Below are 19834 nucleotides of genomic sequence, written 5' to 3'. Positions count from 1 at the left end.
TATGTCGAAATATTTTACTTATTCTTAGCTCCTTGAAATGCCAGTAATGGTAATATAGATTACGGCAACTCTAGACGCACGTGTATTCTTGGAATCGGTATATACTGCCAGCGTTTGAAATCAGTTCAGACTAAATAGGTGTCGCCTTTTTGGATTAAATTTTATCGATCAGTTCATATCTTGGATATTAATTTTACCTCGACTTGATGTATAAGAAGGCGTCGTATCTGTAAATAAAAAATATATTTTTGCACTCTCAAAGATTATAATCTCCGTATAATTTTTGTGAGCTGTTAATTCGCCAAACAAGTGAAACGACGGCACGGCATAATATACAAAGAAGACAATTTATAAAAGCTAAAATTTTACTAGCTCTGTTCAATTTTCAAGAAAAAGATTGATGATTTTACCTGGACTAGATGTATTAGAAGGTCTTGTTGCGTTAGCTATAAAAAAAAACAAATAAACTTAATTTTTTACAAATTGGTAACATTTTTCTGACCTTCTCTCTCCATGCACGAACCACGGATTGTCTTTTGATTTGCGCCATAAATCTAAATGGCTGCAAATAAATTTTGAAGCAGGATAAAAAAGAGAGAATATAGCGGTTTCTATCAGAAATTTTTCTTCGTCCAGTTTGGAACAAATTCTTATCGCTTTCCCAGAATGCTTTTTGTTGCTCTGACAATTTTTTGACCGATATGTTGACAATCTCTCAGCGTGATATCTTTTTAACTAATTCGGACCTTCGGACAAGATTCCTCTGGTGTCGTTAGTGTCGGGGGGGGGGAAATTATTCATATATTCATGTTTGGCAATATTAGTTCCTTATGAAATTGATTGTTTTAACGCTATATAAATAATTGCCCTCGTGTTAACGATCTTCCGTGCTCTCTGTCTTCTACATAGATATTAACTTTTTCAAGCAGCAAAAAATGTTTAAAAAATTAATAAAAGTTTAGATATTAATCAACCAAAATAATTTAGACAATTCGAAAAACCTCCTATTCGGTGGATAGCGCCATTATTTATTACCTGGATTAGTAGTTGGTGGAATGGTGCCTGTAAAGGGAAAAGGAAATTCTTCCATATTTTATTTTATGTAATTTATGCAGCGGCGTAGGGCAGGTGAATATTCATATATTCAGTTCTACCAGACGGAGACTCACCCCCGAATTTCTTTCTAGTTACGCCACTGAATTTATGCCGAAATATTTTTCCTATTCTTAGCTCCTCGAAATGGCAGTAATAGTAATATAGATATCGTTTCATGATAACGAATAACCCAATTACCCTATGGATTATTTCATTTCAATTATGTCCCTCAAACGACCCGCTGCTGACGTCGATCAGGTCAATGTATGAAATGTCAAATTACTTAACTCAAATACACACGTGCCTTATAGCATCTTGGTCGGGTTGAAGACCATTAAGTTTATTATCCCTTTGCTCATCGCTGCCAGTATATACTGCAACCGGTATAATTATATTGCAAGCGTTTGAAATCAGTTCAAACAAAATAAGTGTTGCCTTTTTTGGATTAAATTTTATCGATCAGTTCATATCTTAGACACCAATCTTACCTGGACTTGATGTATAAGAAGGCGTCGTATCTGTTAATAAAAAATATATTTTTTTACATTCTCAAAGATTATAATCACTGTTTAAATTCTGTCAGCTGTTAATTAGCCAAGCAAGTGAAACAACTTAACAGCTTAGTATACAAAGAAGACCATTTTTAAACGCTAATTTTCGCAGTTCGCTCACCTTAATTTTCAAGAAAACTGAGATTGATGATTTTACCTGGATTAGATGTATTAGAGGATCTTGTAACGTTGCCTATAAAGAAAATAAATGTATGTAAATGCATGTAAATGTGTGCCATAAACGTAACTGGCTGCAAATAAATTTTGAAACGGGATAAAAAACGGCAAACAAGATCCGAAAAGATTATGTTAAAGAAGCGAAGAGCTGTCAAACTTAATTTTTGTATCAACTATATACCTAATTAATAATGTTAGTTTGTACAATCTTTTCGACAACGAATATTCGTCTAAAAACTGTTTTACACATCTGCAGTCGTATCGTAGCGAGATGTGGCGTATTTCCTTGTTTAAGTATCGTAGCAAAACGTGGTGAATCTTTAATCTTTATATCTCATCGATTCATTTTACGCGCGATTCGTTGCAATGCGAAACGGACCTAAAGCCTTATTGAATGCATGGTTTGTTTCTGACAATCATGCTAAGGGTTAATTTGAATCGATTTGATCGATTGAAAAACCTGCTATTCGTCGGATAACCGCATCTGGGCAGTGAAATATCAACATTGAGTACCAATTATTTATTACCTGGATTAGTAGTGGGTGGAATGGTGCCTGTTAAGAGAAAAGGAAATTCATCCATGTATTTTTTATGTAATTTATGCGGCGGCGTAGGGGAGGGGAATATTTATATATTCAGTTCTATACCCGACGGAAGCTCGCCCCACAAATTTCGTTCTAGTTACGCCACTGAATTTATGTCAAAATATTTTTCTTATGCTTAGCTCCTTGAAAGGCCAGTAATAATGATAAAGATTACATGTTAACGAATAACTCAATTAACCTATGGATTATTTCATTTCAACTATGTCTCTCAAACGAGCCGCTGCTGACGTCGACCAGGTCATTGCATGAAATGTCAAATTATTAGCTCAAATAGACAAGTGCCTTATAGCATCTTGGTCGTGTTGAAGATTATTAAGTTTATTATCCCTTGCTTATCGCTGCCAGTATATACTGCAATCGGTACAATTATACTGCAAGCGTTTGAAATCAGTTCAAATAAAATAAGTGTCGCCTTTTTTTGGATTAAATTTTATCGATCAGTTCATCTTATCAGATCAGATCAGTTCTTAGATATTAATTTTACCTCGACTTGATGTATTAGAAGGCGTCGTATCTGTTAATAAGAAATATATTAATTTTTGCACATCCTCAAAGATTGTAATGACCGTTTAAATTTTGTCATATGTTAATTTGCCAAATTAAACAGTGAAACGACTTAACAGCATAATATACAAAGAAGGCCGTTTTTAAAACCTAAAAGTCGGCTCAGTTCAATTTTCAAGAAAAAGATTGATGATTTTACCTGGATCAGATGTATTTGAAGGTCTTGTCACGTTGCCTACAAAAAAAACCAAAAAACTGAAAATTTTAAAAATTGGTAACAGTTTTCTGACCTTTTCTCTCAATGCACGAACCACGGATTGTCTTTTGCTTTGCGCCAAAAATGTGACTGGCTGCAAACAATTTTTGAAACGGGATAAAAAATGGTAAAGAAGGACAAACAAAATGAAATTTTTAGAGAATATAGCGGTTTGTGTCAGAAAATTTTTTTTTCTCCAGTTAGGAGCAAATTCTTTACGGTTTCCTAGGATGCTTTTGTTGCTCTGACAATTTCTTGACCGATCTTGACAATCTCTCAGCGTGATATTTTTTCAACTATTTCGGACTTTCGCACTGATTCCTCTAGTGTCGTTAGTGTCGGGGGGGGGGGGCAATTAGTCAAATATTCACCTTTGGCAATATTAGTTTATTATGAAATTGATTGTTTTTACGCTATATAAATATTTGCCCTCCTATATCTTCCCTGGCCTCTGTTTTCTAGATAAATATTGAATTTTTCAAGCAACACAAAAATGCTTAAAAACAATAAATATTTAGATATTAATCAACAAAAATAATTTATTGATCGATCGAAAAACTTGCTATTCGGTGGATAGCGCCATTCGTCGAATAACCGCGACTGGGCAGTGAAACATCAACATTGAGTACCAATTATTTATTACCTTGATTAGTAGTGGGTGGAATGGTGCCTGTTAAGAGAAAAGGAAATTCATCCATGTATTTTTTTATGTAATTTATGCGGCGGCGTAGGGGAGGGGAATATTTATATATTCAGTTCTATACCCGACGGAAGCTCGCCCCACAAATTTCGTTCTAGTTACGCCACTGAATTTATGTCAAAATATTTTTCTTATGCTTAGCTCCTTGAAAGGCCAGTAATAATGATAAAGATTACATGTTAACGAATAACTCAATTAACCTATGGATTATTTCATTTCAACTATGTCTCTCAAACGAGCCGCTGCTGACGTCGACCAGGTCATTGCATGAAATGTCAAATTATATAGCTCAAATAGACAAGTGCCTTATAGCATCTTGGTCGTGTTGAAGATTATTAAGTTTATTATCCCTTGCTTATCGCTGCCAGTATATACTGCAATCGGTACAATTATACTGCAAGCGTTTGAAATCAGTTCAAATAAAATAAGTGTCGCCTTTTTTTGGATTAAATTTTATCGATCAGTTCATATCTTAGATATTAATTTTACCTCGACTTGATGTATTAAAAGGCGTCGTATCTGTTAATAAGAAATATATTAATTTTTGCACATCCTCAAAGATTGTAATGACCGTTTAAATTTTGTCATATGTTAATTTGCCAAATTAAACAGTAAACGACTTAACAGCATAATATACAAAGAAGGCCGTTTTTAAAAGCTAAAAGTCGGCTCAGTTCAATTTTCAAGAAAAATTGATGATTTTACCTGGATCAGATGTATTTGAAGGTCTTGTCACGTTGCCTACAAAAAAAACAAAAAACTGAAAATTTTAAAAATTGGTAACAGTTTTCTGACCTTTTCTCTCAATGCACGAACCACGGATTGTCTTTTGCTTTGCGCCAAAAATGTGACTGGCTGCAAACAATTTTTGAAACGGGATAAAAAATGGTAAAGAAGGACAAACAAAATGAAATTTTTAGAGAATATAGCGGTTTGTGTCAGAAAATTTTTTTTCTTCCAGTTAGGAGCAAATTCTTTACGGTTTCCTAGGATGCTTTTGTTGCTCTGACAATTTCTTGACCGATCTTGACAATCTCTCAGCGTGATATTTTTTCAACTATTTCGGACTTTCGCACTGATTCCTCTAGTGTCGTTAGTGTCGGGGGGGGGGGGAATTAGTCAAATATTCACCTTTGGCAATATTAGTTTATTATGAAATTGATTGTTTTTACGCTATATAAATATTTGCCCTCCTATATCTTCCCTGGCCTCTGTTTTCTAGATAAATATTGAATTTTTCAAGCAACACAAAAATGCTTAAAAAAAATAAATATTTAGATATTAATCAACAAAAAAATTTATTGATCGATCGAAAAACTTGCTATTCGGTGGATAGCGCCATTCGTCGAATAACCGCGACTGGGCAGTGAAACATCAACATTGAGTACCAATTATTTATTACCTTGATTAGTAGTGGGTGGAATGGTGCCTGTAAAAGAGAAAAGGAAATTCTTGAATGTATTATTTTATGTAATTTATGCGGCGGGTAGGGGAGGTGAATATTTATATATTCAGTTCTATACCCGGCAGTAGCTCACCCCACAAATTTCGTTCTAGTTACGCCACTGAATTTATGTCGAAATATTTTTCTTATGCTTAGCTCCTTGAAAGGCCAGTAATAATGATATAGATTACATGTTAACGAATAACTCAATTAACCTATGGATTATTTCATTTCAATTATGTCCCTCATGCGACCCGCTGCTGACGTCGACCAGGTCATTGCATGAAATGTCAAATTACGTAACTCAAATACACAAGTGCCTTATAGCATCTTGGTCGTGTTGAAGATTATTAAGTTTATTATCCCTTTCCTCATCGCTGCCAGTATATACTGCAATCGGTACAATTATACTGCAAGCGTTTGAAATCATTTCAAAAAAATAAGTGTTGCCTTTTTTAGATCAAATTTTATTGATCAGTTCATATCTTAGATATTAATTTTGCTTGACTTGATGTATAAGAGGGCGTCGTATCTGTTATTAAAAAATATTTTATTTTTCCACATCCTTAAAGATTGTAATTACCGTTTAATTTTTGTCATATGTTAATTTGCCAAACAATGGAAACGACTTAACAGCATATTATACAAAGAAACCATCTACAAAAGCTAAAAGTTCCCTTAGTTCAATTTTTAAGAAAAAGATTGAAGATTTTACCTGGATTAGATGTATTAGAAGGTCTTGTCGCGTTGCCTATAAAGAAAATAAAATAACTGAAATTTTCTAAAATTGGTAACAGTTTTCTGACCTTCTCTCTCCTTTCACGAACCACGGATTGTCTTTTAATTTGCGCCATAAATGTGACTGGAAATCAGTCGGCTGATATTCAAATAACATGCAAAATATGTATTCGCACTCGATAGATGATATTACTGAAATTGCCTTCATCAAAGGTTTGCAGAATACAGAAATGAAAAGTTGCTGAATACAAATAACATTGCTTTAGTTCACGATATGTTTTTGATCAATGTTTTTTTAAACAGAGGATTTTTACCAGTGGGGTGGGGTCGGGGAAAACATGAGGATAAGGCCCCTCATGATCTATATGTTAAAAGAGGCCCAATATGACTAGATCTGATTGTAGCAAATTAGGTATGAAGCCATTTTACATGCTATTCCATCTCCACTAAAGCCAAAGTTGCAAGAACAGTCGAACGACCCATTGGTATTGCGACATGATGCTTGAGAATGACAGTTATCAATTCCAAGTTCACATTCATTGATATCTAAGATATTACAATATAAAATACATAAACTCCCATATTTTTAACGGTTAAATCTATGTTTTTTTAACCAAATAGAGGAAATTAAATTGCAAGGGAATTATGAATTATCCTCGTCAATTTTTTTGCAAAATATTACCAAATACCATGCAAATAATTAGTATAAAGATGTAAACCTGTGCAGGTTACGCCATCTCCGGTATAACCGTTTTCACAAATGCAGTAAAACGATTCATTCGTATTGACACATGACGCTCCAATAGCGCAGTTGTGTGTTCCAAAGTAACATTCATTTACATCTAAAATATAATATTTACATAGACATGCATTTTTAGAATACTTCAATTTTACTACCAGGCAGTTACTCTGACTCAGAGTGTCAGTCTGTTTTGTTCTTAACCCTAATTTTCTTACGAGCAGAAAATAGAACAAACTTTTATAAGTTTTAATATTTTCTTGCCGATATATTTTGAAACTTATTTCTTACCTAATGGTGTTGAATAGTTCAGAACAAATCCCGGTGCTGACACGCTATAATCCGAGTGAAACACGATGAAGAGTTTGAGTCCAGATGATACCAGGCTTCTTGGTAATTGGTTTCCACAGAATCTGCCCAGTTTCGTCGTATTTGCTGAATCTCCATCATAAACTTCCAAATAGTCAAATCCACAACTGTAACTACCTTCCAGCTAAAACGTCATGCATTTTTTGTAAATTATTTGTCAATTTTGCACATACGAATTAAATTGATTTTAAACTGTTTAAAGGTTTAAACTATACTATTCTACGAATTTCTAAGTTCAGTCAATGAAAGATTGCTAATATTCAATTGATAGTGCAATCGTCTGCTGATTAGCTCAAAGTGTACGGATATTTTTGAATGTTCTCGTTGTTGTCTGTTGAGGTTATTTGTCGCGCCAGCTTGTTATCTTTTCTACACAATGAAATTTGCCATGAAAAGGCTTGTTTTTTTTCGAAATTCAATAAATAATAAGACAATTTTTCAAGTCGGCTTTCGCAAGTTATCTAGGATATACTGACATTGACCTCTGCCTGAACATTCCGGATACCCTGCGCTCCCATCCAATAATTATATTGGAATCGTCACTTCCGGTGAAATGGAGCTAAGTGTTTGGTTTGAGAAGAATTTACTTCCATATAAAATTCAGCTATTTATATCATAATATTTCCGCTCATGCAGTTGTCCAAAAAGATAATTTTGTTTTCCACTTTAAACTTATAAGCCTTTTAAGCTAAACGACTTAAACGACCATAGAACAACTTAACCCAGACAGTTTAGGCCGAGTTTACGTAACCCAAATAATTTAATGTTTTGTTTTTGTTTTTATCACTGCGTGCCAGGCTAATAATACGAATTCATGCATTTCTTGTTTGTTTCAAGTGCAAATATATGCCTTATGCCATATAATAAATATTTTATTAACCTCGTTTGCTCGATCTTTATCGCGAGAAATATCGGTCTTCGATATTTTTGAACAAACCTTGGTCTTTGAGCTCGTTCCGTTCAAAAAGCCCTCGGTCGGATATTTCTCGGTAAAGATTTCACCTCGGTTAATAAGAAGTAAATATTTAGGAAGAGTAAAAAAAATTTTAATCTTGAACTGTTCTAGGAATAGGATATTAAAAAATTTTTCCTTTTCGAGAAAAGGAAATAGTTTTTATAAAAAAAATCTGGACATTTAAAGTACTAAAATTATCAGCCCAGTAGATCAACTACTTCTTGATGCCAAACCTATAAGCGAGGCATAATTTTTTTCTTTGATATATTTATGTTCACTGACTGTAAAAACAATCAATTTGAAAAGAAATGAATAAGCTATTTAGAAAACGATTACGTGAGTGCTCCCCCCCCCCGCCTATAAAGCTCGCAACGCTTCTGTTCTTTGTATTAGTTAAACCGTTTGATTTTCAATTGAACTGCGAGCGAATTAACATATCTTTCTCGACAAAACTTGAACGTTAATCGCACTGATACAGCAAGATGGGGGAAATATCGCAAAAACGTTAGTGGATGAAGATCAATATTTAGGAAAAGAATATTGATATAAACATATTTGCATGATGTTACTATGCAAACGTACAAGAATATTGATAAAGTTTACGACTGAGCGGGAAAAGAGAAACGATACACTAGCTGACGCGTAAGCAGTGTTTCGGGATAAAAATGATAAAACGATGAAGTTATTCGAACAAAAACATGTTATGTCGCTAAGGTTTTTTCGCCCAAACAGGGCCGGAGGAGCAATAAATTAGGTAAAAGTAGCCTACCAAGAATGAAGTAAACTGTAGTAAAATTTTTCTTCCATTGGTGCTGGAAATGGTCCAACTGCAATCCAAGTAGTGAGGGTATGAAAGGGGATAAAGAGGGCTTGTGAGTTTTCCAGGAGGATACAGTTGACTTTCGCCGCATAATTCTGGAAATATTATTCACACAAACTTATTGAAGGATAGAGCAAAGTGGAATTTATCGCCGATTATTTATTATTAGAATAGTAAATAGGAACATGTTCAAACTTGAATTAGCCTAGACCTATATAGGGGCAAAAGAGCATTAATTGAGGTAGGGAGCACATATTCATATCTTCATGTTCGGCAATATTAGTTTCTCATTCCTCAATGCAAAAAATAATGAAAACGCAATGACAAAGCCCTGTTTTCGAATATGCATCGTTAATAATAATTACTAATAGGTACTGTTACCTGGCGCTGATGTCGTAAAATTTCGTGGAATGTTTTTCGCTGTGAAGAAATAAATTAGTATAATTATTCTCCCGCATCAACTTATTTTGTTTTAGTTTGTATACTATTTAATTATGACTGCAATTGGAAACTATGGATTCCTTGTGAGTCTTGTAACAGTCATGCTAAGGGTTAATTTTTGTCTTAACTTCAACGAAATAAAAAAGATATCAAATTCAAGCGAAGAACTGCTGAGAAAAATGTGTCAACTATGGACGATTAAATCTTTATTAGCCAACACCTACGGCGGATTGCATGCATGTACGAAGGCTGGATATTCCTTTACATAGCAGGGGCCACGAAAGATCGTTAGGTTCGCGGAGGGGGGGGGAAATTATTCATATTTTCGGGTTAGCAATATTAGTTTCCTACGAAATTGTTTTTTTTATCGTCAGCTGAAATGAATATATAAATATTTGGCCTCCAGTTTCCAATCTTCCGTGGCCCCTGCATCTACTAGACAATTATTGATTGTGCGCAAAAATGTTTAAAAAAGAAATAAAACATTAGGTATTAACCAACAAGTATAATTTAGATCGTTTGAAAAACCCGCTTTTCGGTGGAGAGCGCTATATCCGTCGAATAAACGCGGCTGGGCAGTGAAACATCAAAATTCACTACCAATTATTCATTACCTGGATTAGTAGTGGGTGGAATGGTGCCTGTAAAGAGAAAACGAAGTTCTTCCATATTTTATTTTATGTAATTTATGCAGCGGAGGAGAGGTGAATATGCAAATATTCAGTTCTACCCGACGGGGCTGTATTTTAAGCTGTTGGACTTTCAAGTGTAATCCGTCCGGCTGAATTAAATAATGAACACTCACCCCCAAATTTCGTTCTAGTTACGCCACTGAATTTATGTCGAAATATTTTACTTATTCTTAGCTCCTTGAAATGCCAGTAATGGTAATATAGATTACGGCAACTCTAGACGCACGTGTATTCTTGGAATCGGTATATACTGCCAGCGTTTGAAATCAGTTCAGACTAAATAGGTGTCGCCTTTTTGGATAAATTTTATCGATCAGTTCATATCTTGGATATTAATTTTACCTCGACTTGATGTATAAGAAGGCGTCGTATCTGTGAATAAAAAATATATTTTTGCACTCTCAAAGATTATAATGACCGTATAATTTTTGTCAGCTGTTAATTCGCCAAACAAGTGAAACGACGGCACAGCATAATATACATGCAAAGAAGACAATTTATAAAAGCTAAAATTTTACTAGCTCTGTTCAATTTTCAAGAAAAAGATTGATGATTTTACCTGGACTAGATGTATTAGAAGGTCTTGTTGCGTTAGCTATAAAAAAAACAAATAAACTTAATTTTTTACAAATTGGTAACATTTTTCTGACCTTCTCTCTCCATGTACGAACCACGGATTGTCTTTTGATTTGCGCCATAAATCTAAATGGCAGCAAATAAATTTTGAAGCGGGATAAAAAAGAGAGAATATAGCGGTTTGTATCAGAAATTTTTCTGCGTCCAGTTTGGAACAAATTCTTTTCGCTTTCCCAGGATGCTTTTTGTTGCTCTGACAATTTTTTGACCGATATGTTGACAATCTCTCAGCGTGATATCTTTTTAACTATTTCGGACCTTCGGACAAGATTCCTCTGGTGTCGTTAGTGTCGGGGGGGGGCATTTATTCATATATTCATGTTTGGCAATATTAGTTCCTTATGAAATTGATTTTTTTACGCTATAAATATTTGCCCTGATGTTAACGATCTTCCGTGACCTCTGTCTTCTAGATAATTATTAACTTTTTCAAGCAGCACAAAAATGTTTAAAACATTAATAAAAGTTTAGATATTAATCAACAAAAATAATTTATAGATCGATCGAAAAACTTGCTATTCAGTGGATAGCGCCATTTATCGAATAACCGCGACTGGGCAGTGAAACATCAACATTGAGTACCAATTATTTATTACCTGGATTAGTAGTGGGTGCAATGGTGCCTGTAAAGAGAAAACGAAATTCCTCTTTATTTTATTTTATGTAATTTATGCAGCGTTGTAGTGGAGGTGAATATTCATATACTCAGTTCTACCCGACGGAGCTGTATTTTAAGCTATTGCACTTGCAAGTGTAATCCGTCCGGCAGCATTAAATATATGAATACTCACCCCCCCAAATTTCAATCTAGTTACGCCACTGAATTAATGTCGAAATATTTTTCTTATTCTTAGCTCCTTGAAATGCCAGTAATAGTAATTTAGATATCATTACACGTTAACGAATGTCTAAATTAACCCAGCGCACTATAACAGCTAAGTCGTCCCCTACACAAATAAATTACTTCATTTCAATTATGTCGCTCATATACGACCCGCTGCTGACGTCGACCAGGTCATTGAAATATCAAATTACGCGACTCAAATACACAATTGACTTATAGCGCATCTTGATCTGGTTGAAGACTATTGGGTTTATTATCCCTTGCTTATCGCTGCAAGGTAAATAAATTGACGGTGACTCGAGGCGTGTGGCCTTTTTTGGATTAAATTTTATCGATCAGTTCATATCTTAGATATTAATTTTACTTGGACTTGATGTATAAGAAGGCGTCGTATCTGTTAATAAAAAATATATTTTTTTTATATATTTTTTTACATTCTCAAAGATTATAATCACTGTTTAAATTCTGTCAGCTGTTAATTAGCCAAAGAAGTGAAACAACTTAACAGCTTAGTATACAAAGAAGACCATTTTTAAACGCCAAAAATTCGCAGTTCCCTCAGCTTAAATTTCAAGAAAAAGATTGATGATTTTACCTGGATTAGATGTATTAGAAGATCTTGTCGCGTTGCCTATAAAGAAAAAAATGTATGTAAAATGTAAATGTTTGCCATAAATGTAACTGGCTGCAAATAAATTTTGAAACGGGATAAAAAACGGCAAACAAGGGCCGACAAGATTATGTTAAAGAAGCGAAGAGCTGTCAAACTTATTTTTTGTATCAACTATACATAATTAATAATGTTAGTTTGTACAATCTTTTCCACAACGAATATTCTTCTAAAAACTGTTTTACACATCTCCGTATCGTAGCGAGATGTGGCGTATTTCCTTGTTTAAATATCGTAGCAAAACGTGGTGAATCTTTAATCTTTATATCTCATCGATTCATTCTACGCGCGATTCGTTGCAATGCGAAACGGACCTAAAGCCTTATTGAATGCATGGTTTGTTTCTGACAATCATGCTAAGGGTTAATTTGAATCGATTTGATCGATTGAAAACCTGCTATTCGTCGGATAACCGCATCTGGGCAGTGAAATATCAACATTGAGTACCAATTATTTATTACCTGGATTAGTAGTGGGTGGAATGGTGCCTGTTAAGAGAAAAGGAAATTCATCCATGTATTTTTTATGTAATTTATGCGGCGGCGTAGGGGAGGTGAATATTTATATATTCAGTTCTATACCCGACGGAAGCTCACCCCACAAATTTCGTTCTAGTTACGCCACTGAATTTATGTCGAAATAATTTTCTTATGCTTAGCTCCTTGAAAGGCCAGTAATAATGATAAAGATTACATGCTAACGAATAACTCAATTAACCTATGGAATATTTCATTTCAATTATGTTCCTCATACGACCCGCTGCTGACGTCGACCAGGTCATTGCATGAAATGTCAAATTACGTAACTCAAATACACAAGTGCCTTATAGCATCTTGGTCGGGTTGAAGACCATTAAGTTTATTATCCCTTTGCTCATCGTTGCCAGTATATACTGCAACCGGTACAATTATATTGCAAGCGTTTGAAATCAGTTCAAACAAAATAAGTGTTGCCTTTTTTGGATCAAATTTTATCGATCAGTTCATATCTTAGATATTAATTTTACCTGGACTTGATGTATAAGAGGGCGTCGTATCTGTTATTAAAAAATATTTTATTTTTCCACATCCTTAAAGATTGTAATTACCGTTTAATTTTTGTCATATGTTAATTTGCCAAACAATGGAAACGACTTAACAGCATAATATACAAATAACACCATCTACAAAAGCTAAAAGTTCGCTTAGTTCAATTTTTAAGAAAAAGATTGATGATTTTACCTGGATTAGATGTATTAGAAGGTCTTGTCGCGTTGCCTATAAAGAAAATAAAATAACTGAAATTTTCTAAAATTTGTAAGAGTTTTCTGACCTTTCTCCTTTCACGAACCACGGATTGTCTTTTAATTTGCGCCATAAATGTGACTGGAAATCAGTCGCCTGATATTCAAATAACATGCAAAATATGTATTCGCACTCGATAGATGATATTACTGAAATTGCCTTCATCAAAGGTTCACAGAATACAGAAATGGAAAGTTACTGAATACAAATAAAATTGCTTTAGTTCAAGACATGTTTTTGATCAATGTTTTTTTAAACAGAGGATTTTTACCAGTGGGGTGGGGTCGGGGAAAACATGGGGATAAGGCCCCTCATGATCTATATGTTAAAAGAGGCCCAATATGACTAGATCTGATTGTAGCAAATTAGGTATGAAGCCATTTTACATGCTATTCCATCTCCACTAAAGCCAAAGTTGCAAGAACAGTCGAACGACCCATTGGTATTGCGACATGATGCTTGAGAATGACAGTTATCAATTCCAAGTTCACATTCATTGATATCTAAGATATTACAATATAAAATACATAAACTCCCATATTTTTAACGGTTAAATCTATGTTTTTTTAACCAAAAAGAGGAAATTAAATTGCAAGGGAATTATGAATTATCCTCGTCAATTTTTTTGCAAAATATTACCAAATACCATGCAAATAATTAGTATAAAGATGTAAACCTGTGCAGGTTACGCCATCTCCGGTATAACCGTTTTCACAAATGCAGTAAAACGATTCATTCGTATTGACACATGACGCTCCAATAGCGCAGTTGTGTGTTCCAAAGTAACATTCATTTACATCTAAAATATAATATTTACATAGACATGCATTTTTAGAATACTTCAATTTTACTACCAGGCAGTTACTCTGACTCAGAGTGTCAGTCTGTTTTGTTCTTAACCCTAATTTTCTTACGAGCAGAAAATAGAACAAACTTTTATAAGTTTTAATATTTTCTTGCCGATATATTTTGAAACTTATTTCTTACCTAATGGTGTTGAATAGTTCAGAACAAATCCCGGTGCTGACACGCTATAATCCGAGTGAAACACGATGAAGAGTTTGAGTCCAGATGATACCAGGCTTCTTGGTAATTGGTTTCCACAGAATCTGCCCAGTTTCGTCGTATTTGCTGAATCTCCATCATAAACTTCCAAATAGTCAAATCCACAACTGTAACTACCTTCCAGCTAAAACGTCATGCATTTTTTGTAAATTATTTGTCAATTTTGCACATACGAATTAAATTGATTTTAAACTGTTTAAAGGTTTAAACTATACTATTCTACGAATTTCTAAGTTCAGTCAATGAAAGATTGCTAATATTCAATTGATAGTGCAATCGTCTGCTGATTAGCTCAAAGTGTACGGATATTTTTGAATGTTCTCGTTGTTGTCTGTTGAGGGTATTTGTCGCGCCAGCTTGTTATCTTTTCTACACAATGAAATTTGCTATGAAAAGGCTTGTTTTTTTTTCGAAATTCAATGAATAATAAGACAATTATTCAAGTCGGCTTTCGCAAGTTATCTAGGATATACTGACATTGACCTCTGCCTGAACATTCCGGATACCCTGCGCTCCCTCATCCAATAATTATATTGGAATCGTCACTTCCGGTGAAATGGAGCTAAGTGTTTGGTTGAGAAGAATTTACTTCCATATAAAATTCAGCTATTTATATCATAATATTTCCGCTCATGCAGTTGTCCAATAAAAAGATAATTTTGTTTTCCACTTTAAACTTATAAGCCTTTTAAGCTAAACGACTTAAACGACCATAGAACAACTTAACCCAGACAGTTTAGGCCGAGTTTACGTAACCCAAATAATTTAATGTTTTGTTTTTGTTTTTATCACTGCGTACCAGGCTAATAATACGAATTCATGCATTTCTTGTTTTTTCAAGTGCAAATATATGCCTTATGCCATAATAATATATTTTATTAACCTCGTTTGCTCGATCTTTATCGCGAGAAATATCGGTCTTCGATATTTTTGAACAAACCTTGGTCTTTGAGCTCGTTCCGTTCAAAAAGACCTCGGTCCGATATTTCTCGGTAAAGATTTCACCTCGGTTAATAAGAAGTAAATATTTAGAAAGAATAAAAAAATTTTTAATCTTGAACTGTTCTAGGAATAGGATATTAAAAAATATTTTTCCTTTTCGAGAAAAGGAAATAGTTTTTATAAAAAAATCTGGACATTTAAAGTACTAAAATTATCAGCCCAGTAGATCAACTACTTCTTGATGCCAAACCTATAAGCGAGGCATAATTTTTTTCTTTGATATATTTATGTTCACTGACTGTAAAAACAATCACTTTGAAAAGAAATGAATAAGCTATTTAAAAACGATTACGTGAGTATGCTCCCCCCCCCCGCCTATAAAGCTCGCAACGCCTCTGTTCTTTGTATTAGTTAAACCGTTTGATTTTCAATTGAACTGCGAGCGAATTAACATATCTTTCTCGACAAAACTTGAACGTTAATCGCACTGATAAAGCAAGATGGGGGAAATATCGCAAAAACGTTAGTGGATGAAGATCAATATTTAGGAAAAGGATATTGATATAAACATATTTGCATGATGTTACTATGCAAACGTACAAGAATATTGATAAAGTTTACGACTGAGCGGGAAAAGAGAAACGATACACTAGCTGACGCGTAAGCAGTGTTTCGGGATAAAAATGATAAAACGATGAAGTTATTCGAACAAAAACATGTTATGTCGCTAAGGTTTTTTCGCCCAAACAGGGCCGGAGGAGCAATAAATTAGGTAAAAGTAGCCTACCAAGAATGAAGTAAACTGTAGTAAAATTTTTCTTCCATTGGTGCTGGAAATCGTCCAACTGCAATCCAAGTAGTGAGGGTATGAAAGGGGATGAAGAGGGCTTGTGAGTTTTCCAGGAGGATACAGTTGACTTTCGCCGCATAATTCTGGAAATATTATTCACACAAACTTATTGAAGGATAGAGCAAAGTGGAATTTATCGCCGATTATTTATTATTAGAATAGTAAATAGGAACATGTTCAAACTTGAATTAGCCTAGACCTATATATGGGCAAAAGAGCATTAATTGAGGTAGGGAGCAATTATTCATATCTTCATGTTCGGCAATATTAGTTTCTTATTCCTCAATGCAAAAAATAATGAAAACGCAATGCCAAAGCCCTGTTTTCGAATATGCATCGTTAATAATAATTACTAATAGGTACTGTTACCTGGCGCTGATGTCGTAAAATTTCGTGGAATGTTTTTCGCTGTGAAGAAATAAATTAGTATAATTATTCTCCCGCATCAACTTATTTTTTTTAGTTTGTATACTATTTAATTATGACTGCAATTGGAAACTATGGATTCCTTGTGAGTCTTGTAACAGTCATGCTAAGGGTTAATTTTTGTCTTAACTTCAACGAAATAAAAAAGATATCAAATTCAAGCGAAGAACTGCTGAGAAAAATGTGTCAACTATGGACGATAAATCTTTATTAGCCAACACCTACGGCGGATTGCATGCATGTACGAAGGCTGGATATTCCTTTACATAGCAGGGGCCACGAAAGATCGTTAGGTTCGCGGGGGGGAAATTATTCATATTTTCGGGTTAGCAATATTAGTTTCCTACGAAATTGTTTTTTTTTATCGTCAGCTGAAATGAATATATAAATATTTGGCCTCCAGTTTCCAATCTTCCGTGGCCCCTGCATCTACTAGACAATTATTGATTGTGCGCAAAAATGTTTAAAAAAGAAATAAAACATTAGGTATTAACCAACAAGTATAATTTAGATCGTTTGAAAAACCCGCTTTTCGGTGGAGAGCGCTATATCCGTCGAATAAACGCGCTGGGCAGTGAAACATCAAAATTCACTACCAATTATTCATTACCTGGATTAGTAGTGGGTGGAATGGTGCCTGTAAAGAGAAAACGAAGTTCTTCCATTTTTATTTTATGTAATTTATGCAGCGGCGTAGGAGAGGTGAATATGCAAATATTCAGTTCTACCCGACGGGGCTGTATTTTAAGCTGTTGGACTTTCAAGTGTAATCCATCCGGCTGAATTAAATAATGAACACTCACCCCCAAATTTCGTTCTAGTTACGCCACTGAATTTATGTCGAAATATTTTACTTATTCTTAGCTCCTTGAAATGCCAGTAATGGTAATATAGATTACGGCAACTCTAGACGCACGTGTATTCTTGGAATCGGTATATACTGCCAGCGTTTGAAATCAGTTCAGACTAAATAGGTGTCGCCTTTTTGGATTAAATTTTATCGATCAGTTCATATCTTGGATATTAATTTTACCTCGACTTGATGTATAAGAAGGCGTCGTATCTGTAAATAAAAAATATATTTTTGCACTCTCAAAGATTATAATCTCCGTATAATTTTTGTGAGCTGTTAATTCGCCAAACAAGTGAAACGACGGCACGGCATAATATACAAAGAAGACAATTTATAAAAGCTAAAATTTTACTAGCTCTGTTCAATTTTCAAGAAAAAGATTGATGATTTTACCTGGACTAGATGTATTAGAAGGTCTTGTTGCGTTAGCTATAAAAAAAACAAATAAACTTAATTTTTTACAAATTGGTAACATTTTTCTGACCTTCTCTCTCCATGCACGAACCACGGATTGTCTTTTGATTTGCGCCATAAATCTAAATGGCTGCAAATAAATTTTGAAGCAGGATAAAAAAGAGAGAATATAGCGGTTTCTATCAGAAATTTTTCTTCGTCCAGTTTGGAACAAATTCTTATCGCTTTCCCAGAATGCTTTTTGTTGCTCTGACAATTTTTTGACCGATATGTTGACAATCTCTCAGCGTGATATCTTTTTAACTAATTCGGACCTTCGGACAAGATTCCTCTGGTGTCGTTAGTGTCGGGGGGGGGGAAATTATTCATATATTCATGTTTGGCAATATTAGTTCCTTATGAAATTGATTGTTTTAACGCTATATAAATAATTGCCCTCGTGTTAACGATCTTCCGTGCTCTCTGTCTTCTACATAGATATTAACTTTTTCAAGCAGCACAAAAATGTTTAAAAAATTAATAAAAGTTTAGATATTAATCAACCAAAATAATTTAGACAATTCGAAAAACCTCCTATTCGGTGGATAGCGCCATTATTTATTACCTGGATTAGTAGTTGGTGGAATGGTGCCTGTAAAGGGAAAAGGAAATTCTTCCATATTTTATTTTATGTAATTTATGCAGCGGCGTAGGGCAGGTGAATATTCATATATTCAGTTCTACCAGACGGAGACTCACCCCCGAATTTCTTTCTAGTTACGCCACTGAATTTATGCCGAAATATTTTTCCTATTCTTAGCTCCTCGAAATGGCAGTAATAGTAATATAGATATCGTTTCATGATAACGAATAACCCAATTACCCTATGGATTATTTCATTTCAATTATGTCCCTCAAACGACCCGCTGCTGACGTCGATCAGGTCAATGTATGAAATGTCAAATTACTTAACTCAAATACACACGTGCCTTATAGCATCTTGGTCGGGTTGAAGACCATTAAGTTTATTATCCCTTTGCTCATCGCTGCCAGTATATACTGCAACCGGTATAATTATATTGCAATCGTTTGAAATCAGTTCAAACAAAATAAGTGTTGCCTTTTTTGGATTAAATTTTATCGATCAGTTCATATCTTAGACACCAATCTTACCTGGACTTGATGTATAAGAAGGCGTCGTATCTGTTAATAAAAAATATATTTTTTACATTCTCAAAGATTATAATCACTGTTTAAATTCTGTCAGCTGTTAATTAGCCAAGCAAGTGAAACAACTTAACAGCTTAGTATACAAAGAAGACCATTTTTAAACGCTAATTTTCGCAGTTCGCTCACCTTAATTTTCAAGAAAACTGAGATTGATGATTTTACCTGGATTAGATGTATTAGAGGATCTTGTAACGTTGCCTATAAAGAAAATAAATGTATGTAACTGCATGTAAATGTGTTCCATAAACGTAACTGGCTGCAAATAAATTTTGAAACGGGATAAAAAACGGCAAACAAGATCCGAAAAGATTATGTAAAAGAAGCGAAGAGCTGTCAAACTTAATTTTTTGTATCAACTATATACCTAATTAATAATGTTAGTTTGTACAATCTTTTCGACAACGAATATTCGTCTAAAAACTGTTTTACACATCTGCAGTCGTATCGTAGCGAGATGTGGCGTATTTCCTTGTTTAAGTATCGTAGCAAAACGTGGTGAATCTTTAATCTTTATATCTCATCGATTCATTTTACGCGCGATTCGTTGCAATGCGAA

The 19834-nt window shown here is 34.3% G+C and overlaps 1 protein-coding gene across 1 annotated transcript in view; it reads right to left on the bottom strand.

Annotated features, from left to right (window-relative positions):
- LOC114539276 (bone morphogenetic protein 1-like) overlaps positions 1–19834 on the bottom strand; it is a 31473-nt gene that overhangs the window by 1329 nt on the left and 10310 nt on the right. The window contains exons 6-19 of the mRNA XM_028559905.1: positions 17413–17439; positions 16746–16784; positions 16314–16459; positions 14507–14708; positions 14196–14318; positions 13906–14022; positions 13457–13492; positions 10009–10035; positions 9335–9373; positions 8903–9048; positions 7101–7302; positions 6790–6912; positions 6500–6616; positions 6048–6083 (exon numbers count right to left, since the gene is read on the bottom strand). Of these exons, the coding sequence (XP_028415706.1) occupies positions 6048–6083; positions 6500–6616; positions 6790–6912; positions 7101–7302; positions 8903–9048; positions 9335–9373; positions 10009–10035; positions 13457–13492; positions 13906–14022; positions 14196–14318; positions 14507–14708; positions 16314–16459; positions 16746–16784; positions 17413–17439 (1380 nt within the window). The remainder of the gene's footprint in view (positions 1–6047; positions 6084–6499; positions 6617–6789; positions 6913–7100; positions 7303–8902; positions 9049–9334; positions 9374–10008; positions 10036–13456; positions 13493–13905; positions 14023–14195; positions 14319–14506; positions 14709–16313; positions 16460–16745; positions 16785–17412; positions 17440–19834) is intronic.

The sequence above is a fragment of the Dendronephthya gigantea genome, unplaced genomic scaffold, assembly GCF_004324835.1.
Source record: "Dendronephthya gigantea isolate DGI-Jeju-01 unplaced genomic scaffold, DenGig_1.0 000197F, whole genome shotgun sequence".
NCBI classification, from domain to species: domain Eukaryota; kingdom Metazoa; phylum Cnidaria; class Anthozoa; order Malacalcyonacea; family Nephtheidae; genus Dendronephthya; species Dendronephthya gigantea.
This window is presented reverse-complemented; position numbering and strand designations above follow the sequence as displayed.